Source organism: Numenius arquata, chromosome 3 (assembly GCF_964106895.1).
Source record: "Numenius arquata chromosome 3, bNumArq3.hap1.1, whole genome shotgun sequence".
Taxonomy (NCBI): Eukaryota; Metazoa; Chordata; class Aves; order Charadriiformes; family Scolopacidae; genus Numenius; species Numenius arquata.
In genome coordinates, this window is record NC_133578.1 from 2,127,855 (window position 1) to 2,146,450 (window position 18,596).

The following is an 18,596-nucleotide window of genomic DNA, read 5'->3' on the forward strand; positions in this document are numbered from 1 at the left end:
CTATGATAGATCTATGATAAATCTTTGGAGATATTGCTGCCTTATGTCCTAGCAATCACTGCTTTTCACCTACCGAGTCTTCAGTTTCTTTGAACAGATAAATTTATGTGATTGGACCTTCTGTCTTACACGATCAGTGAAGCCTTAGATCCGATGTGATTGAAAAATTGACCATAACTGACCGTTTTGTACAACCCGCTCATGTCTTTAAGCAGAGACTCCCGAAATCCCCCGCTGCGTGCGTGCTCTAAAATCCACAGGACTACGCTGAACGTGCAGCTTTTTATGCAGGTTCACGTCAAAACTATTTCTTTCAGAAATGAGGATCATAAACTTTTCAATTTGCTTATTCCCTTCCCAAAGCCTGCTAACAGGAGGCTGTAAAAGCATGTAGCACTAAGTGAATTTCCTGAATATTATGGTTTCTTCTACTTTCTGGACCAGTTAGCAAAAAATTCACTGGTATTTTCCACCACTGTTGAGTCTGGTTATCTTCTTGATGTTAACAATGAGGAAAATAATTCAGCTCGTATCTGGTACAGCCAAAACCGATGTACATCTCTCGCAGCACTAAAAGACTGCGGATGCATAATTAATTTTTTAAACAACTTCACTGCCTAAAAGGCACCACTAGATGATTCGAATGGGCCGGTTACCAAGGGAAAAAAAAAAAAAAAAAAAAAAGAGAATATCTGCATCCATTGGAGTAACAGAGTGAAGAATGGATATGACAGACCTGATCCTGTTGGATATTCTCGGGCTGGATGCCAGCAGATTCCAAAAGAAAAAGGCATTTAGGCTGAGAAAGCGCGGCAGGATCCGGTCTGGAACGGTAGCTTCAGCTGCCTTCTCAAATATTTTCCGCTATAGCACAGTGGAGCATTCTCCAGTAATTTTTACAAATCTTTGTTACATGTACAGCACACATACCTGCATGAGAAAGAAGGCGTTAGGCAAAACATTTTTTTCTATAAGCTTTAATAAGTTTCTTGTTTGTGTGCATTAAAGTATTAATTGCAGAGGATGCACTGAGATGTATAAACCTAGATTAGACAGCTCTTTATCTTTATTCTGTAGTAGCATTAGGGATCAGATCATTTAACTGCTTGAAGATATTTGCATTTTAATGGCAGGTAGCTACGAAGCATCTACATATATTTTCTAGTAAACAAGGTTACTGCTTTATCATTTCCTAGACAAAAAAAAGAAAAAAGGTCATTTATTTCTAGAGCCTTTTGGAGCCTTGTTTTGAAGTCTTCCATGTCACGCTAGTAAAGGGAAAGGCCTACACGACACATATGCACAAATTCCATCACCTGCAGCATCTGAAGTGCCAAAACTACTTTGTTTGTTCTCATAAAAACAAGCTTGTGAGGGAAGTCACGTATTGTCTTGAATGAACACATCGAGTTCCTTTATTCTGTGGGTTTAAGTTTACTTTACTGTTGTATGTAATTAGTTTCCCCTCCTCTCCCACTGCCCGTGTAATAGAAGAAATCAGTTATAAGTGATCCAGCAGCTCTCCTCGCTGGGTTTTTTTTTATTCTTTGAAGATAGATACATCTTTAAGTACAAATACACTGAGTATGCTAATAGATGATTAATTTATTCTAGATACAAGCTATGGGAACTCTTTATTTTAAAAAAGTAAATGATTTTTAGGCAACACGGTAAGCAGTAAAAGCTGCAATGTTGATGAGGACACGTTAACTCCTAGTGTGTGTATTAGAACTCCAGCAGTGCTCGCCAGCTGTATTGTGATTTCTTCTGCAACGGCGCTATAGAAAATTGTGAAGTTCATGTATTCCGGAATGAATACGAGTAAGACTAATTTTCCAGTCCTCACGCCATTTCTTCTTGTTATTAAAATATTATTAAAGATCAGAGTTCTGTTCCTAAGCTCTGGCTTATACAAAGAATTTTTAGAAATGTTTATAAAAACTTTTTTCTTTGTTGTTGCTGTTGTTATCTGAGTTTTTCGTTAGGACACTTTTGGATGAATGATAATTTAGCCAATAAAGGTGATAACAACAACCTTCATATCTAAAGACAATATATGTCAGTGCATTCATATGTTTGTGAAAGAATTAACAAAGTATTTTAAAAATCCTGAAGCCACTTTAAAGGCAATTAATTGTTAAGCTCTTAATTTAAAATACTTTGGCAAGTTGCGTTTAACAGACTTACAGGTTCTTTTACCAGTTCCATAGAGGAACACTGATCCCATGGGATGTGCAACTCACAACTGATGACGTTTTCCAAGTACATTATGAAATTACGTTTAAAGGGATGCAACCGAAGTGTTCTGTGTCAAATAGGAGTTCATCAAGAGTGGGCCAAATTAGATGGTCATTATCTAAACAGGTTGGCCTGGCAAAAATCAGTTCCTCTGCCTGAGAACTGATAGCGCGGTACAGCTAGATTTTATCCTGAAAACACCTAGATTTTATCCTGAAAAACCACCTTGCCATGGAAATCATTCAGGGTTTGATCTTTTGTGCTCCTTGTTGTTAAAATAATGTTGAATATGTACTTCAGAGAGTGAAGCTGACAAAGAGGAGGAAAGGGAGCTGCAGGAATGACGAGATGAGGGTGGTTCCCCTGGATGAGCATAGGCCCGTAACTTCAAGTTCAGTTTGAGGGCAAATCTTCCGAATTCAGTTTGGTCTCAATAGCGGAGACTTCTCTGAAATGTCCCCCGATCTCATGTCTTTACTGACATTACCACTCTCAAAATAATATTACTTTACTTATGATAGTATTACTTACACTCGCTAATACTATTACTTTATAGCGCACTGATTTGGGTAAGTTAGGGCTTTCACGAGTCATTTTTTTCTTTAGGAACGTATTAAATGTATCCTCTGCTGTATTTTGTTTTCCAAGTTCAGTGCTTCTGAAGCCTGTCCTTGATTACATGGTATTTATTTTCTTCAAAGCAAAAATAATTGGGAGACCACAAAAGAAAAGAAAAAAAATAATCAAATGCATATTTTGTAAAATACCATTGATACAAATCTGGTTTCGCTCCTAAAAATCTGTATTTTAAAATTGGGTTGCATTACCCCAACTGGGCTTAATACAAGTTTGGATACATGGTGTTCTGCTGTCATGTATTTTGTTGCTGTTAACCTCTCAGCCCTTCAAAGAATCATAGAATCATAGAATGGTTAGAGTTGGAAGAGACCTTAAAGATCATCGAGTTCCAACCCCCCTGCCCTGGGCAGGGACACCTCCCACTAGACGAGGTTGCTCAAAGCCCCATCCAGCCTGCTCTTGTCATTATGTTAATGTTTTATATTTAATGTAGATGAAGTTCTCTACTGTGTCTGCTCTCCCTGAACTAATACATTTTTAAAAAATATGAAGCATATTACTGGCTTATTAGTCTGGTCTCTTAGTTGTGCACTGCTAAGAAGAAAGCCGCTAGCACATACGTAAGTTTGTTGTCCATATGTTCACGCAGTTATAGTCAGCTCATATATGTAGCTGATGATTTAAGTGATCCTGAACCGATTTCAGTGATCCTGAAAGAGTAGTTCTACAAAGAGTAACAGGAGTGAAGATACTGTAATGTAATCAATTTTAACTTTGGGGGAATTAAGTTCCCACTATCTTTAATGCCGAAAGAGAGACTATTATTTGAAGAGTCATCATTTGAATAACCTCTGCTAGGCCGTTATTCAAGTCCAATTTATTTTATATAGAAAAATAAAGGTATGCCTTTAAAAATAAAAGGCACATTTTAATTATGTTGTAAAATATATGTAAGGCATTAAGTTGGAGAAAGAGCTGGAAATGCTACTCAGTATTGAAATTTGTGTTGCGATCTCTTTCATCACTTGTGGAATCCATTTAAGAAGTCAAGAGAAATACTGGAGTTGAATCCATACAGAGAATTTTGGGAGAAGGTAGAAATCATTTAACAATGTTAATAAGTGTGTCATCCCCTTTATCCATCCGAAGCTGGGAGTAGCAGTGGCTTGGTTTAGTAAATTTGCCTTTTTCCCCTCAAATTTCTTGGCAGTGGACTAGATCCTACAGACACCTACTACCGGACACCGCGTTTATTACTGTCTTCTCCGAGAGCCAGCATTTGCAAGGTCTGACCATAAATGTCGCACACTGATGATCATATATGCCTTATCCCTGTTTCCTGAAAAAACAAAGTGTAATTAAATTTAACACCACAGTCCCCTTTGATATTAATTCTACTCTGTAGAAGCAGTAGAAGATCCATATAGCGAGAAAATATATTGTACAGTACAGAGTAATATATTTTGCCAACGATGTAAAAGCAGAGCAAGGAAAAAGAAGGACATTTGTAATAGCACAAATTTACAGTAATTCCACTATTGCATTTGGCATTGTATTTTTGAAAAAAAAAAAAAAGTAGATATTTTGATCCAGCGTCAATGGATTTATTGCATTTCTGATCAGTTTAACTTGCTGCCTGACACTTCAGCAGTTTATCTCTAAGCCTCGCATTTTGCATATGTGGTTGATTTTTCAATAACTTGTATTCCTTCTATACTAATTAATGAGAAAAAAAAAAAAAAAAGAACCTTTTAAAATTAGAAAGTCCACTGCATTCATTTCTGCTAATTTCCTCCTCAGAGCTGAAATTACATGCACATCTTCTAATTTTTGGCCAATGTACAGATTCTGGCATTCGACTGGTGAATACCCCACGAATACATGGGTAGCCCAAGGTCGGGAATTAAAATATCCCCCGTAAATGAGTGCTCGGGGGCGGGGGGGCTTCGGAGCTACGTGCTTCTGTGTGGGGGGGACCGGCGGGGAGGTGCGGGAGAGAAGAATGTTAAACCCTACGAGGTGTGGAGGAGTCCGCCCAAAATGTCCATTGATACTGCCGAGAAATTAAAGTTAAGAGATTTAAAAATTAAATTTAGAAGGAAAGTAAGCTTAAGGAACGCGTTCTTGGGCCCAAGGTGTGTTTATAGGTGGAATACGCCCGATCCTCTTCTCAGAGGGAAGCCGGGGTTGTGCGAGAGCAGCGTAGGGAGAGAATCGAGCGGAGCGTGGATTTCATGCAGGCGAGAGAAATAGCGGGGGTGAAAACCATGAAAACGTGTCGTTCACGCTGCCAGCCACGGACCTTGGGCTTCTCAGATCCCACCCGAAAAAAAAAAAAAAAAAAAAACCAAAACCTCCCGTTTCTCACCCAAACTGGTTCCCGGCGATGGATGGCTTGGCGGCGGGTACCTCAGCGGGAGCCAGTTCAGTCACGCTGGGGAAGGTGTTACTAAAATGAATAAAAAATAAAGAAAAAAATACAAATTTTGTGGGTTTTTCTGCTGATTCCCTCCCCTTTTTTGTTTTTACTCCTATAGATACTGTATGTGTAGCATTTTAACGAGGCATGCCGGGTAAAATATACTATGCAAATCGTGTACAGTGTTGCATGCTTTGCTCTCCCTCTGCTTGTAGTGGCTTTCGAAGAAAAACAAACAAACAAACAACAAACCAAAACAAACAAAAGTGTTGTTATTTTTGTGACTGGACTCATTTAAATAAAATAAAATAAAAAAAGAGAGAGAGAAAAGGCGGGCTTGCATGCCGAGGGGTGTCATCCTTTCCAATGGGTTCAGTTTTGTGGAACTTAAGATGTACGAAACACCTCAACCTGCGTTATAATTCACTTTTATACAATAAATGAGGGGGAAAAAAAAAAAAAAAAAAGTACAAAGCGTTTTAAAAGTGTGTTTGTTGAAGGGAGGGGGAAGCGTTTGAAGCGAGCGGCCGACGCCGCGAAGGCCGCGCTCGCCCCTGAGGGGGCGAGCGCGGCCTTCGCGGCGGCGGCCGCTCGCTGAGGCGGCGTCGCGTAATGGCGGCCGCCGCTCTACGTCACAGCGACGCGTCAGCCCCCGCCTTCCCCCGTCCCTACGGTGGCCGCCGTGTAGCCGGTGGCTTCTTCACCCACCCCCCCCCCCCCGCGCTGAGGCGAGAGAAGCGGCCCCGGCTGAGGCGAGAAGGAGCCGGCGGCGATGTCCCAGCCTGAGGTGAGGCGGCCAGGCCCCAGCCGGCGAAGCGGGAGCTGGGCCGGGCCCTGAAAAGGAGACGGGGAAAGGGGGAAGAAGCCCTCGGTCGGCGCTTGAGGAGGAGGAGGAGGAGGCGGCGGCGAGGGCCCCGGCTGAGGATGGGGATCCTCTTCACCAGGATATGGAGGCTGTTCAACCATCAGGGTGAGGGCGAGGTGGAGGAGGGAGCGTGGCGGGGGGCCTGAGGGGCGATGGCCGGCAGGCTGAGGCGGCCCTTCTGGGGTGGGGGGGGGGCCCTCTCTGGTCACCGCCACAGCGGTGGCCACCGGGGCTACAAGGCTACGAGCCTTGAGGTGAAGGGGCCCGGGAGGACAGGCTGCGGCCGGGAAAGTTGCGGGGGGGGGAAGGGGGGTGGGTTTAACCTTTATTTTTTCCTTCTCACAAGTCGCTGAAAAGCTCGTTTCCTGAAAGGTTGGATGTTAAATTATTAAGGTGTGCCGAAGGACTAGAGCTGTGTGGCGTCGTTAGGGTCTAGTCTCATCTTGTCACCTGCCGGTTATTAATGGCCTGGAGTGATGAGCCCCCCCCCCGTCTGCAAAACTGCTGTTTGGGGAGTAAATGTTAGAAGTAACTTCAGATTTGTAACGCCTGTCTCCTTACAGTGAGGTTTTAATGAGAGTTGTAACTTTTAACTGTAAAACACATGCTGAGGCTCTTCTCCGTGTTTATAATGTCTTTTAAATTTGATTTTTTGAGTGAAGTGCTCTTGCACATGCATGCTGAATGTCCCAATTAAATGCCCATTAACACCTAGTGCAAACACAACAAAATATTTTTGTCTTGTAGCATCCAGCCCCACCTCAGACCTTCCGTTCCAACTGATTTCCTAACATCCACTATGCTGGCAACATCCCGCCCGAAACAAAAGTTCCTAGTTATGGGGGGTCAGGTAAGCAGATATTTTTACAATATTGTGCAGTTATGCAAAGTTATTAAACCCGGAGTTTGTATTTGACGGTGCGTAAGACAACTCTGCAAAACCACACAATATTGATAAAATCAAGACCAAGAAACCCCACTTACCTGACCCCTGTCCCCTCCCTCTCTCCTCTGCCATGAGTCAATGCGAGTGTACTTTGCTAACAGCAGGAATTGATCGCTGGCCGCCTGGAGCTTGGGCAGGCTTATAATGGCTTTTTGTTGCCCTTGTGGACCACTTGGGGGGGGGGGGAAGAAAGCCCCTTCTCACAAAGCTTTTACTTGCATGAATAGTCCCGTTGAAGCCAAGGTTATTTGTGCAACTAAAAGTTGCGTAATTTCGCTGAGAGCAGGCAGCGCTGACTCCTCCTGGAAATCAAAAATTCGAATGCGCTCGACAACACCAGCTGTAGGATTCCAGTCCAATTTTTTGCGCTGTATGGGAAAGAAGGTGCTAAATAGAAACAATAATTGATTCTGGCGTTGAGCTCCAAGATGTGTTTGCATATGTGTCAGAGAAGTTTTGTGGAGCACTCGTTGGTTCGTCTAAAACTAAATGGGGTGAATGCAGACTGTAAAATATCCATAGGCGAATCTCTTCTCCGGGTTCCCAACCTGCTGCAAAGGAGAAAGAGGGCGCTGAGGGAGCCAGGTGGATGGCCCTGCTTGTGGTGCAGATCAGCACTGCTGGGGTTTGTAACAACTCTCTGCAAAGAGATGGGGATGTTGCGGGCCGTCAGAAAAGTACAGCCTTGGAAACGAACACCTAACGTGTGTGTGAGCGTGTGTGCTGGAGAACTGCTGTAGCTGGGAAGAGAGAGTACAGTCTTGTTGCAAGCTGCAAAAAACGTGTGGAAGCTTGGGAGAGGCTTCCAGCCTGAGATCGCTCTAGCGAGAAGGAAAAAACCATCACGTAGTCTCACAGAAGTTGTTCCTGTAGATGCGCAGACGGGGGAAAACTGACAGTCACTTACCTGCTCAGAGCAGTCCGCGGGGTTTGTACCCCTCTGCAGACAAACCAACTCTTACCTATGGCCCAGGAAATGTGGCACCTGGAGCTTGGCGGTGTTTGCTTAGGAAATCGGTCCAAAATGCCAACACTAACCTTGTTTCATAACACAGTTGTTATCGTGATAGCAAAGTTAACTATGTGGCTTACTAGTGATATTTTTATTTCAGAGCACAAAGTAATCATTGTCGGCCTGGATAATGCAGGAAAAACGACCATTCTTTATCAATTGTAAGTATGAACGGTGGATGACGTTGCAGGTATTTCAAGGTGTGCATCGTATATATTACTCTGACTCGTTGCTGCTTTTTTTCTTTCACTTGGAGGGCGTTACACTGAAGATTACTGAACGGTACAGGTGGCGGTGGGTGAAAGCGTGTGTTTAGGGTTTGGAAAGGTCTGTGTTTTGCCTGGTATATGAATAAGGTTTTGTTTGGGGCTTTTATTTATCAGATTATCTTGCTATTACCACTTAATCACAACTGCCTTTGGTGTCACCGTGTCGGCTGTTTGCCAGCTCCATAAAATAGGATCGTAGTGAGGTTTAGCCACAGGAGCGACGCTGCTAAACTGACCCACGCCGCAGCATCTAAATCCTAAACAAATCGTTCTGCGAGCGGCAAAGCAGTGAAGCCGGACCTCTCCCTGCCACGACTCATCTCCTGCACGCCGAGGTGTGCTTCCATGTCCTTTGTGGTGGGGATGGAAGAGGAAGGCTGAGCATTGGCCAGCTCAGGTCTGGGGCTAGTGGCAGCCCGTGCTGCCTGGCCAGGGCTTTATTTGAGCCACCGGCGCTGGTCGCTGTCCTGCATCTTCTGCCTTTAACAGTGGCACTGACTTGTCTTTGTCTCGCGTTAACCTTGCTGCCAGTTTACGTGAAACTTGTACGAGCTTCATATCTCTGGCCCTCGACTGCGTTTTGATAAAAAGGTACAAATTTGTCCATCGACTCAGAGGCCTCTAGGTGGGACAGGCGACTCAAGGTCTCTTTGTAAGAGAAACAGATTTGTGATTTCTCACGTGAAATAGTCTGGCATTAGGAAGTATTCCTGGCTCAGTATTGGAAATAATTCCTGTTAAGAGATCTGGCCACGCTGGTCCAATCCTACACTTAAAATATGCTTTCTTAAAACGTTTGGGGTTTGTCAAATTATAATCTGCTTTTGCCTTTCTGAAACATGAAACTCGTGCAGCATTTCCAGCCACTTATGTCCTAGAATGCTCTGCAGAGAAAGTGAAAAGATGAAGGTGGTTGTTGTTATTTAAATCGAGAGTGAGAGATTCTAAAAAGCATAAATAGAATGAAAAATACTTTTTAAGACTAGTAACTGCTGCAGCTGAGGGCCGTCCTCAGTGCCTTTTAATGCTGGCAGGGTCTTTCCACTTCCTCCACAGACATTCCACTTCCTCCATCAGACATGATTCTTCTCATCTTCTGATTTCTGCAGTCTCAGTGTTTTCTTTTCCCTTTTGTGGGTCTCTATGTGCCTCCTTTTCCTTTATACCCGTTTGAGCTCTGCAGGACTTCCCCTTCTCTCTGCTTGTATTCCCCTTCCCGGTTGCTGCTTTGATGGAGCTCCGTACGTGTGCTGTCCTCTGTTCCTCCTCCTTAAGCCCTACCTCCATCTGGGCATATCCCATTTTTTCTCTCACCATTCCTTTGTGACAGATAAGTGTTCTGAGCATAAATTAATATGTTTAACTCTTTTCACAAGAGATAACTAGCAGGACAGCTAGTGTTGGTGGGTGCTCTGGCCATTACTTTGAGGCTATGGAGGGTCACAGCAGACACTGGAGAGGTGATTCTTCTAACAGATCACGGCAGCTCCACAGACACTTTGTTTCTTCCCGATCTTGTACTCGGAACCCTTCGCTCCCCTCAGGCAGCCCTAGGATTTTGTGATCAGGTGTCTAGAAATGCCATTAAGCTTCACGCTCACCTTCTTTCGGTGAGGAGGAGGGAAAAATCCACCTATCGTATTGCAAACTGCGAGGTGGCAGCAGCCTGAATGTGAAGGGCTGTGGGCTTAGCCAAGGGAACGGGATTCGTGATATGTCCCTTCCAACCACTAAAAGAACTCTGCTAAAATCTGTTTTTTAAATATGAAATCAGCCACAGGCATCTTATCATGTCATTGTTATCCTTAATTTGATTTTATTGTTCTTTCTTCTCATCCTTCTCTTTGCCTTTTGCAGTCGCCCTCAAATGTGTGGGGTGAGAAGGTATCTCGTTAGGCTGCTGAGGCACTGGGTAACTGGGATTCCTTTGGAGAGCACTGGACCATCCTTTTATCTCCTCAGTTCTCTTTATCCTCTTCAGGAAATATTCCGGCACTGTCACAACTCTCAAATTGCTGACACTGTAACTAAAAGCTCTGCTGAAGCTTCAAAAACTGTTCATATAAAATAAAAAAAATACATCAAGATTACCAGAAGAAAAAATAATTAAGTTCTTTGAAAATGGTTAACATTTTCCTTGAAGCTGCCTTTAATTATTTTTTTTTTTTGCATATTCCCACACAGTAGAGTTTAAATAATTTGAACTTTAGGAGTATCCAGAGTAGTTTGGTTATCACTATTGAAGTGAAACTGGTGGTCTTAACAACAAAGTTGCACTCAGTATCTCTAAAAGAATATACTTTAAATGCTTCATGTGTGCATTTGTCTCCAAAAAGTGGAGTTATTGGACTGCGCTGAGGGGAGAGAGAAGAAGGTTTGGACATAAAGTAGCTGAGTTGTGAGGCAAGTGTGCTCTTCGTGGCCTGTACTGGAAGGCGAGCGAGATGCAGTGCGTGTGCTGGAGCTGGATGCTGACTTGTTGTTTTTCTGCAACCTTGGAAATCTTGTGGCTTAACCACATTCTTGAAGCAAACAACTGCTCTCTCCCATGCGTGCCAAAATCAGCCTGGAAAAAGAAAAGCTGACTGCTTAAAACAGCTTCTGAAGCAAATATTCTCTCAGCTTTATGATTTAATTAATTACAATATAGTTTTCTTCGTGAATGCTCTCTTGGCTTTATAATTTGATTATTATACAGTTCACTGAGTCCTTTTTTGTTGCTGTTCTTATTTATTTTTATTTTTATTCCCCTTCTACCATCAGACCTTGTCTCTGTTTGCCTGCTATAATTCTCTCACGAAGCTTTCTACCTCAGAATGAGCAGGAAGTGTAGTTTTTATAGCGGTGGGTCAGTTTGGACTCCCAAGACGCTCGATGATGGTGGTTTCTGCGGTGTCTGACCGAGCTGCTCTCTTCCCTCTGCAGCTCCATGAACGAAGTGGTGCATACCTCGCCCACCATCGGGAGCAACGTGGAAGAGATAGTGGTCAACAACACGCGCTTCCTGATGTGGGATATTGGAGGGCAGGAGTCTCTCCGGTCTTCGTGGAACACCTACTACACAAACACCGAGGTGAGAATGAACTGAAGACCTTTTTTCTGGAAGTCCTGGTGTAGCCATTGCTGGTGACAGGATTACAGCGTACCTGAGAGAGGGAGTTGGGCGGAGAGGAACCTAATGAAGTTGAACGAGGGCAAGTGTAGGGTCCTGCACCTGGGGAGGAATAAGCCCCCACACCGGTACAGGCTTGGGGCTGACCTGCTGGAGAGCAGGTGGAAAACGACTTGGGAGTCCTGGTGGAGAACAAGTTGCCCATGGGCCAGCAACATGCCCTGGTGGCCGAGAAGGCCGATGATCTCCTGGGGGGAATTAAAAAGAGCATGGCCAGCAGGTGGAGGGAGGTCATCTTCCCCCTCTGCTCTGCCCTGGGGAGGCCCCGTCTGGAGCACTGGGTCCAGTTCTGGGCTCCCCAGTTCAAGAAGGACAGGGAACTGCTGGAGAGAGTCCAGTAGAAGATGATGAAGGGGCTGGAGCATCTCTCTGCTGAGGAAAGGCTGAGAGCCCTGGGGCTGTTCAGCTGGAGAAGAGCAGACTGAGAGGGGATCTCATCGATGCTGAGCAAGAGCTAAAGGGCAGGTGGCAAGAGGATGGGGCCAGACTCTTCTCAGTGGTGCCCGGGGACAGGACAAGGGGCAACGGGCACAAACTGGAACACGGGAAATTCCATCTCAACATGAGGAGGAACTTCTTTACTTCTGTCTTGCAAGCTCCCATGATCAATTTACTTAAGCACCCCCAAGAATTTTAAGAGCTCTTTACCGATGAAGTTGCAGCACATACACTGAACTTGATTAAAATAATGATTTAAGTCACCGTTTCCTATGTGATATCAATGGTGTTTTTTAAAAAAAGTTATTTTTTATAATAATTAACTTAGTTCTCCTGTGCTGCCCTATAAGGTGCTATGGCATGTATCTGCATGTGTGCTCTTGAAGTATGGAGTTCATGGGTTTTTTTTAGAATCCCTCGCAAATACCTATTTGCATGTTAGTATTTGAAGTAGGGGGAGGAGGCTGGTACATTTTACCTATTTAAGGCTGCAACAAATTATTTGCTGACAAGCGTGTGGCCAGAAAGATAGAGTTTGTTGTCTGACTACTAATAACTTTTCACCTTTTTAAAGTTTGTGATAGTTGTTGTGGACAGCACAGACAGAGAGAGGATTTCTGTGACTAAAGAAGAACTGTATAAAATGTTAGCACATGAGGTGAGTAGACCCTGTGTTTGTCTCTCTTTTAGTATTTATTGTGGGTGAGACCTGGATGATGGGTGTTAAGGGGAGCAGGTTTGCAGGCTGTTTGTGAGAGCTCTCGCACCCACTGGCTGGAGACAGACCAGAATGGAGGGAGGCCTCCCCAGTGAAGCCCAGGGCAAACATCACCAGTCCTGTTCTCCCAGCTGCAGGTTTCACATCTGACTTCTTCCTGCTAGAGCTTCTATCTTTTGTGAAGCTCCTAATAAAGCTGTAAATTAACACCAAATTACTAAAAAGAACGCCTGCAAAAGTAGCTTTTCAACTTCTGAATGCCTCTCTGAAACAGAAGTTAGGACCTATAAATGACTTTTGTGTGTTTTACGCTTCAATCCATGTTAATAGCTGAATGAGATCGTTTGAAAAAAGGCATTGTTTCCTCCAATAACTTAATTACTATTTTTGATAGCTTTGTGGTTGCTTGACATTTTCTGTTTTCACAGCCTTAATAATGTCTTATAGCAACCAGCTATCAAACTGAAGAAACAGACTGCCTGTGGCTACGACAGCCGTCATTCTATTTGTATTTGGAATTACAGAATGAAAGCACAATTTGCCAGCTTGTAATCACCCTCTTTAAAACTGAGCCCCGTGTCAGGTCTAAAACTGAGCTGTCTGGGTCTGATTCAGGAGTACTGGAACTGCCGTAAAAGCCAAGGAACACCTATTCCATGACCTGGATGTCCCAAAGACTTTTAATTGATCCAGGCGGCGCCGCAGGACCACAGCCCTGCTTTTTACTGACGGCGTTTTTATATAGGCTTGATTACTGGTGGGACCCGTAAGACAAGTTTCGTGCAAACTGGATCAGTTTGTATGAGATGACACCGAGGACAATGAGCTTCCAAATTTAAGAGTCAGAATACAAAGATGTGCAAAAAATTCATGGCATTATATCCCAAAATATTATACCTATATTTAAAGTGCAGCCACTGTTTAGCAGATGACTGCAGGAAGGGCAATGGCTGCCTGTGTATTTCCTTTGAGCGGTCATGGTAAGCTGAAGCGTTTGAGAAAAAACCAAATGTTTTTCCTAGTGTCTTGAATTTATAATTTTTGGTATTTAAATTAAAATTGTGTTTAATAAAATAAACTCTAATAAAGTAGGGCTGGCTTTCTTGGTAGTGGTGGAGTGTCAAATGTGGCATGGGAGGACTGTTGCCATTGAGTCTACCGCTTTCCTACTTAGAATTTCAGAGATGTCTGTTGCAGTCACTGAACAAAATCTGCATCTTCTGTCTCGTAATGTGTAAAGGAAGATGCGGAAGTTGTTAACGAGCTGACTTTGAAATGAGGGAAGTCTGGAACCCCAAGCAGCATGAATGCCCTTGCTTCGCGTTGGGAGACTATTTCTGCGCTCCGAAAGATCCCGTCTCACAGTAAATGTGGCCATTGTTTTACAGCAGGATGTTTTCAGTATATTCTCCTACCTCTCCAGATGCTGTGCCGTTTGAAGAGAACAATAATACATATAAGCTGATATGGAAGTCAAATATTTATTTAGAATAGCTTTTCCTTGCAGTCCTTGAAAACCGGTCCAACTGAATTTTTGTTAAGGCAAAATTGAGTTGCCCAGGTCAGTTCTAGCTATTTGCTGGACCAGAAGATCGTTTGGGAATTAATTTTACCGCTTGTAAAAATTAGCGTGCCTTGTAGGCATTTAAGTGAATGAGTTGTCTGGGCTTCCTGGGGAGACCTTTTTACTTTCAGAGGGACAGATTTTCAATAATACATGCCTGTACTAGTGTAATTCCAAGCAGCCTGAGATCAAATTAGCTTGCCCCTGGAGTGGCTGTTCTCTAAATTGTTAGCACTCAGGTTTTAAATATTGCATAGGCCTCATAAAGAAGTTTATTGCAACGTGCTTGTTAGTGTAGATGTCCATCCTTTGGTGCCGAAGCAGCGTAAGTGGTGATTTTCTGTGTATCCTTTAAATAAAATATTACCGCAGGTAGCTTTATGCTGTCGGTGGTGGCCTTAAAGCTCCTCAATGGGTGGGACTTCCCTGGCCGAGGGCTGCAGCGTGGGAAGAGCGTACTTCTGGGTTTTACTGGTGCTTAAAACATTCTGGTGGGGTTGCCCTGTGTAAGAACTGCTGCACAGTCAACTCCTTTGGGGCTAAAATCAGTTTTAACAGTATGGTAATACATAAAAGTGGGGGGGGTGTCTATGGAAAAGCCAGAGGAATGGAGTGGTTTGGATACACAGGCAGGGGTGACCTGGGAGGTCGGAGCTAAAGCGGGGGCCTGGGCTGTCAGAGAGGTGTGTGGCGTTATGTGTAGTTTTATGGGTCATCCCAGGCAAAAATTGGAGGTTTGATCTGCTGGATCAAAAGATTTTCTGAAGTTGGGTCCATCAGCCTGCAGTGTTTCATAGTTTAGTTTTTTCTGTTAGGACTTAAGGTTCTCTGGCCTGGTATCACATCTTTTGCCTCCGAGGGCTGATTTGTATCCATCTTCTTTTTTCTTCTTTCTCCCTAGGACTTAAAAAAAGCAGGTTTGCTGATCTTTGCTAACAAGCAGGATGTTAAAGAGTGTATGACAGTAGCTGAAATATCTCAGTTCCTGAAGCTGACTTCAATTAAGGATCACCAGTGGCACATTCAAGCGTGCTGTGCTCTAACTGGAGAGGGGTAAGAGTCATTCTTGTCTCTAGGAGGGGAGCCTTGGATTATTTTTGGTATTTTTATCATGGTGTTTGGTTTTAACACAATTCCTCCCCTGTCAATAATTAAGCTTGAAGATTTTTGGGCTCAGAACATGCTGACTTTTGGGATCAGTGTGAAAACCAACTTTCACAGCAAATCCACAGTCTCACCTCACTGATAAAACTGTGCATGATTTGGGCCTAGTGAGGGTGGGAAAGATCTAAAATCCTTCTGGTTTATTAAGAATAATCATAATTAGAGAAAACGTCAGTGTATGTCTTGAAGTGCTGGGATCTGAAGTCTCTCACCTGGAGTTAAGATCTATGAAATGCTGTGCTCGGAGTGAATTGTTCCTGGAAATGATTCTTTCAGTCAGAATTGCAGAGTTCTTGGGAAGAAATTAAATTGGTGCCAGGGAATGATCTATGAAGTTATCCCGAGAAGTGCATGTATTCCTTAAAAATTATCTCTTTTGTTTGCAGACTGTGCCAAGGACTCGAATGGATGATGTCAAGACTTAAGATCAGATGATTTTTAATGACCTCTTTGCACAGACATTGCTTGAAACGAGCTGTACCCATGATTACCTTCACAGTGGCAGAATTAATGGGTTAGATGTATTTATACTGAACTGAATTCAACTTTGTTTTCTACATAGATGCACACACACACGTACGTGTATATAAATTAAGACCATTCAGCAAAAAGCAAGATGCAGTTGAGGCTCCAGTGTGGTTTCCTGTTTGGTTTCCTCTGAGGATGCGTTTAAAAGCTGTGATCAACCTTCTTTTCAAGATACAGCCGCTCGGAACAGCCTGACCTTGAGCGTGGTGAAGATTGAAGCGAGAGGAAGGAGCTTTTAATTCTGAGTTTTATTATTCCATTGTAGTCCTCTCTAGTTGAAGGTGTTGGCTTCATTACTCCAGTAAATTAGCAAACAAATCAATGGCATAGATATCAACTTTCCAGTATTTTTAAGGTTACCGATGTTACAAATGCAAAAATATTTTCCTGTATGTGTACTGTACATATTTGTGTATATTTATACCTCAATTTTAGGTTAATTGCAATCTGTTGAGAGCAGCGTGTAAAGCTGAATCAGTATGTTGGCAGCAGTACTAACATTTGACGTGGCCAACGTGTCACAACTTCTCCCCCTGGGTTCCCCGTATGGCTGTAGCGTCCATCAGACACTTGGCTCACCAGAACTTTATAAAGGAAGCTCTCTCTTCAGACCGTTGCTTGTTTCTCACGTGATTTTTCAGTTAGGGAGGGTGCCGTAACGGATCGGGGTCCGTACGGATTGAACTTCAAATTGCAGTGTTGGCAAACAGTAAAACATTTGCCAAAGACTTGAAAATGAAACAGATTTTTTTTTTTTTTAAATTTTTTTTTTCTTTATGGTAGTCCTCATTGGATTGGGTGATCCCAAAAAGCTCGTGTCCCGCTGTCCTGTGGTACTGCTGTCCTTTCTGTGCAGTGCTCTTCATTTCTGAGTCACCTCTGGTACAAGCACCGTTAGCTGTCGTAAAGGGAGAAACATCATCTCTTTTATTCTTAACCAAAGAGGCACAAAAGTGTTTAAAAATCCCACTGGAATCTTAACAAAACGAGTCATGCTCTTTACTAAGTGTTTTTCAGAGGAAGGCAGGCTTCTCTGTGCTAGTGTAAAAATGTACATGTGTCATACGCGGTGGATGGAACTGGGATGGGGAACAGGCCAGATGACACTACTTGAAAGGCTGTCAGTGCCCCCTGGATCGTGGCCCCGCAGAAATTCCGGGGGGGGGCAGCACTTCTTGAAAAATATAACTCCTTTGCGTGGCCCCCAGGTGAGTTGTGAGGAAGTGTCAGAGCACTACGTGATTGGCTTTTCTCCCTGTGGTACCTACCGGGATGGACGTTGTTCGGAATTGCCTTGTTTCCCAGGATCCAGGCTTTGCGGTGGGATGAGTTGGGTGGTTTGAAACGTCGTCAGTGTCGGGGAGGTGAACGCAGCCTTCATCAGAGGCGTTTCCCTTGGAGATGAATGTTTGGGGAGTACAGCAAAATGAAATAAATCCTCGCTTAAAATGTCCTTCCCTTTCTTGGCTTGTACGTCTGGTAAGGACGGAAAAGACATTTTGAAGAGGAAAAAAAGCTTAGTTTGAACTTTTTAAGGTGCTTCTCTTTGGTTCTGGGATAATCTCATCAGCGCACCTGCCTTCCCGTTCGCCTGCTTCTCCGGGGATCATGGTGTGAATCTGGGGGGAAAAGAAAGGGAGGCAATTTCAAAAGTCTGTATTTAACAAAGGCAGGTAAAGAATTTAACTTTTTAATATATTTTTGGTATCTCTTTATGATGCTCACTGGTTAGGGAATCTGCTGTCTTTGTTAAACATTTTAACGTGTACATGCATATATTTCTAGTGCATGCACATAGGTATCGGTATTTAACTGGTGTATTGCAAAATGTATACATGTTTGAAGAAATAACAATTTCATGCAAAGACTTTCTCGGTTTATCTGACAGTATTTTCGAGAAACGAGCTCTGTGCACACTCGCATATGAAATGGAATTGTACGTTTTCTAGTCTTAAAAAAAAAAGCAGCAGCAGCCTTGCTTATAAACGTGAGCCTTTGGTTTTTGAGTCTTATGTCTCCCCCTTCATCCCTTTCAGATGGTTTCCTTCAGAACCGTTAAATACGGCGGCCCTTTGCCCTGAGGTTGTGTGTGCTGGGGTTCTCTTTGTTTTTTAAGGAGAGGAGTTGTTGGTGTTAATGACGGAAACATCCCACAGGGGTGTTCGGCTACCTGCTTCTCCCTGGAATTGGCTGCTTACTCCTTCGCTGGAATTTTTTAGGACTTGGGACATCCGTATAATGGAAGTGGGGTGGTTTTTCCAGGGATGGCTGATGTTGCAACCAGACATCTTCTGTTTACTCCTCTTCCCTCTCCATGTCCCAGCTGCTTCCACTTTCTGTGGCCTCAACTGTGGGGTTGGCTCCATCTTCGTTTCCCAAGTGGGACAGACGCCAGCAGGGAGCTGGGATAACCGTCGGCGCAGACACGGCCTGGTGAAACAATGGCTTTTCTGCCCCAAAGAGTAAATCCTTGTCGGTGTGTTGGGCGGGGAGCGATCGGCCTTAACCAGGCTGCAAAAAAGGTGTGTGTCGTGTCACGTGTAACGATGAGTCGTCTGCTCTACCTGTGTTGGGATCTCGTAGCATCTTAGAGGGCGGATGTAGCAAGGACTCGGTGTTGGCCAACGCTTCCTGACGCATCGCCTGCCCGTAGGATCCCCGAGGGGGGGCTTAGGCATCAGAGG

General features: G+C 43.7%; 1 protein-coding gene across 1 annotated transcript; it reads left to right on the forward strand.

Moving 5' to 3' along the window:
• The first annotated feature begins 5,906 nt into the window (after positions 1 to 5,906).
• On the forward strand, positions 5,907 to 17,902 carry ARL5A (ARF like GTPase 5A). The gene is made up of 6 exons (XM_074145038.1): positions 5,907 to 6,206; positions 8,160 to 8,220; positions 11,254 to 11,401; positions 12,513 to 12,596; positions 15,122 to 15,273; positions 15,771 to 17,902. Exons 1-6 carry the CDS (start codon positions 6,161 to 6,163, stop codon positions 15,817 to 15,819), a joined length of 540 nt encoding a protein of 179 aa, XP_074001139.1. The 5' UTR covers positions 5,907 to 6,160; the 3' UTR covers positions 15,820 to 17,902.
• Positions 17,903 to 18,596: the final 694 nt, after the last annotated feature.

Excerpts from the sequence above, each read along its gene's own strand:
- ARL5A (XM_074145038.1), top strand. The coding sequence starts at position 6,161 with ATGGGGATCCTCTTCACCAGGATATGGAGGCTGTTCAACCATCAGG. Across the intron at positions 6,207-8,159 it reads GAGGCTGTTCAACCATCAGG|AGCACAAAGTAATCATTGTC; the intron begins GTGAGGGCGAGG and ends TTTTTATTTCAG. Across the intron at positions 12,597-15,121 it reads ATAAAATGTTAGCACATGAG|GACTTAAAAAAAGCAGGTTT; the intron begins GTGAGTAGACCC and ends CTTTCTCCCTAG.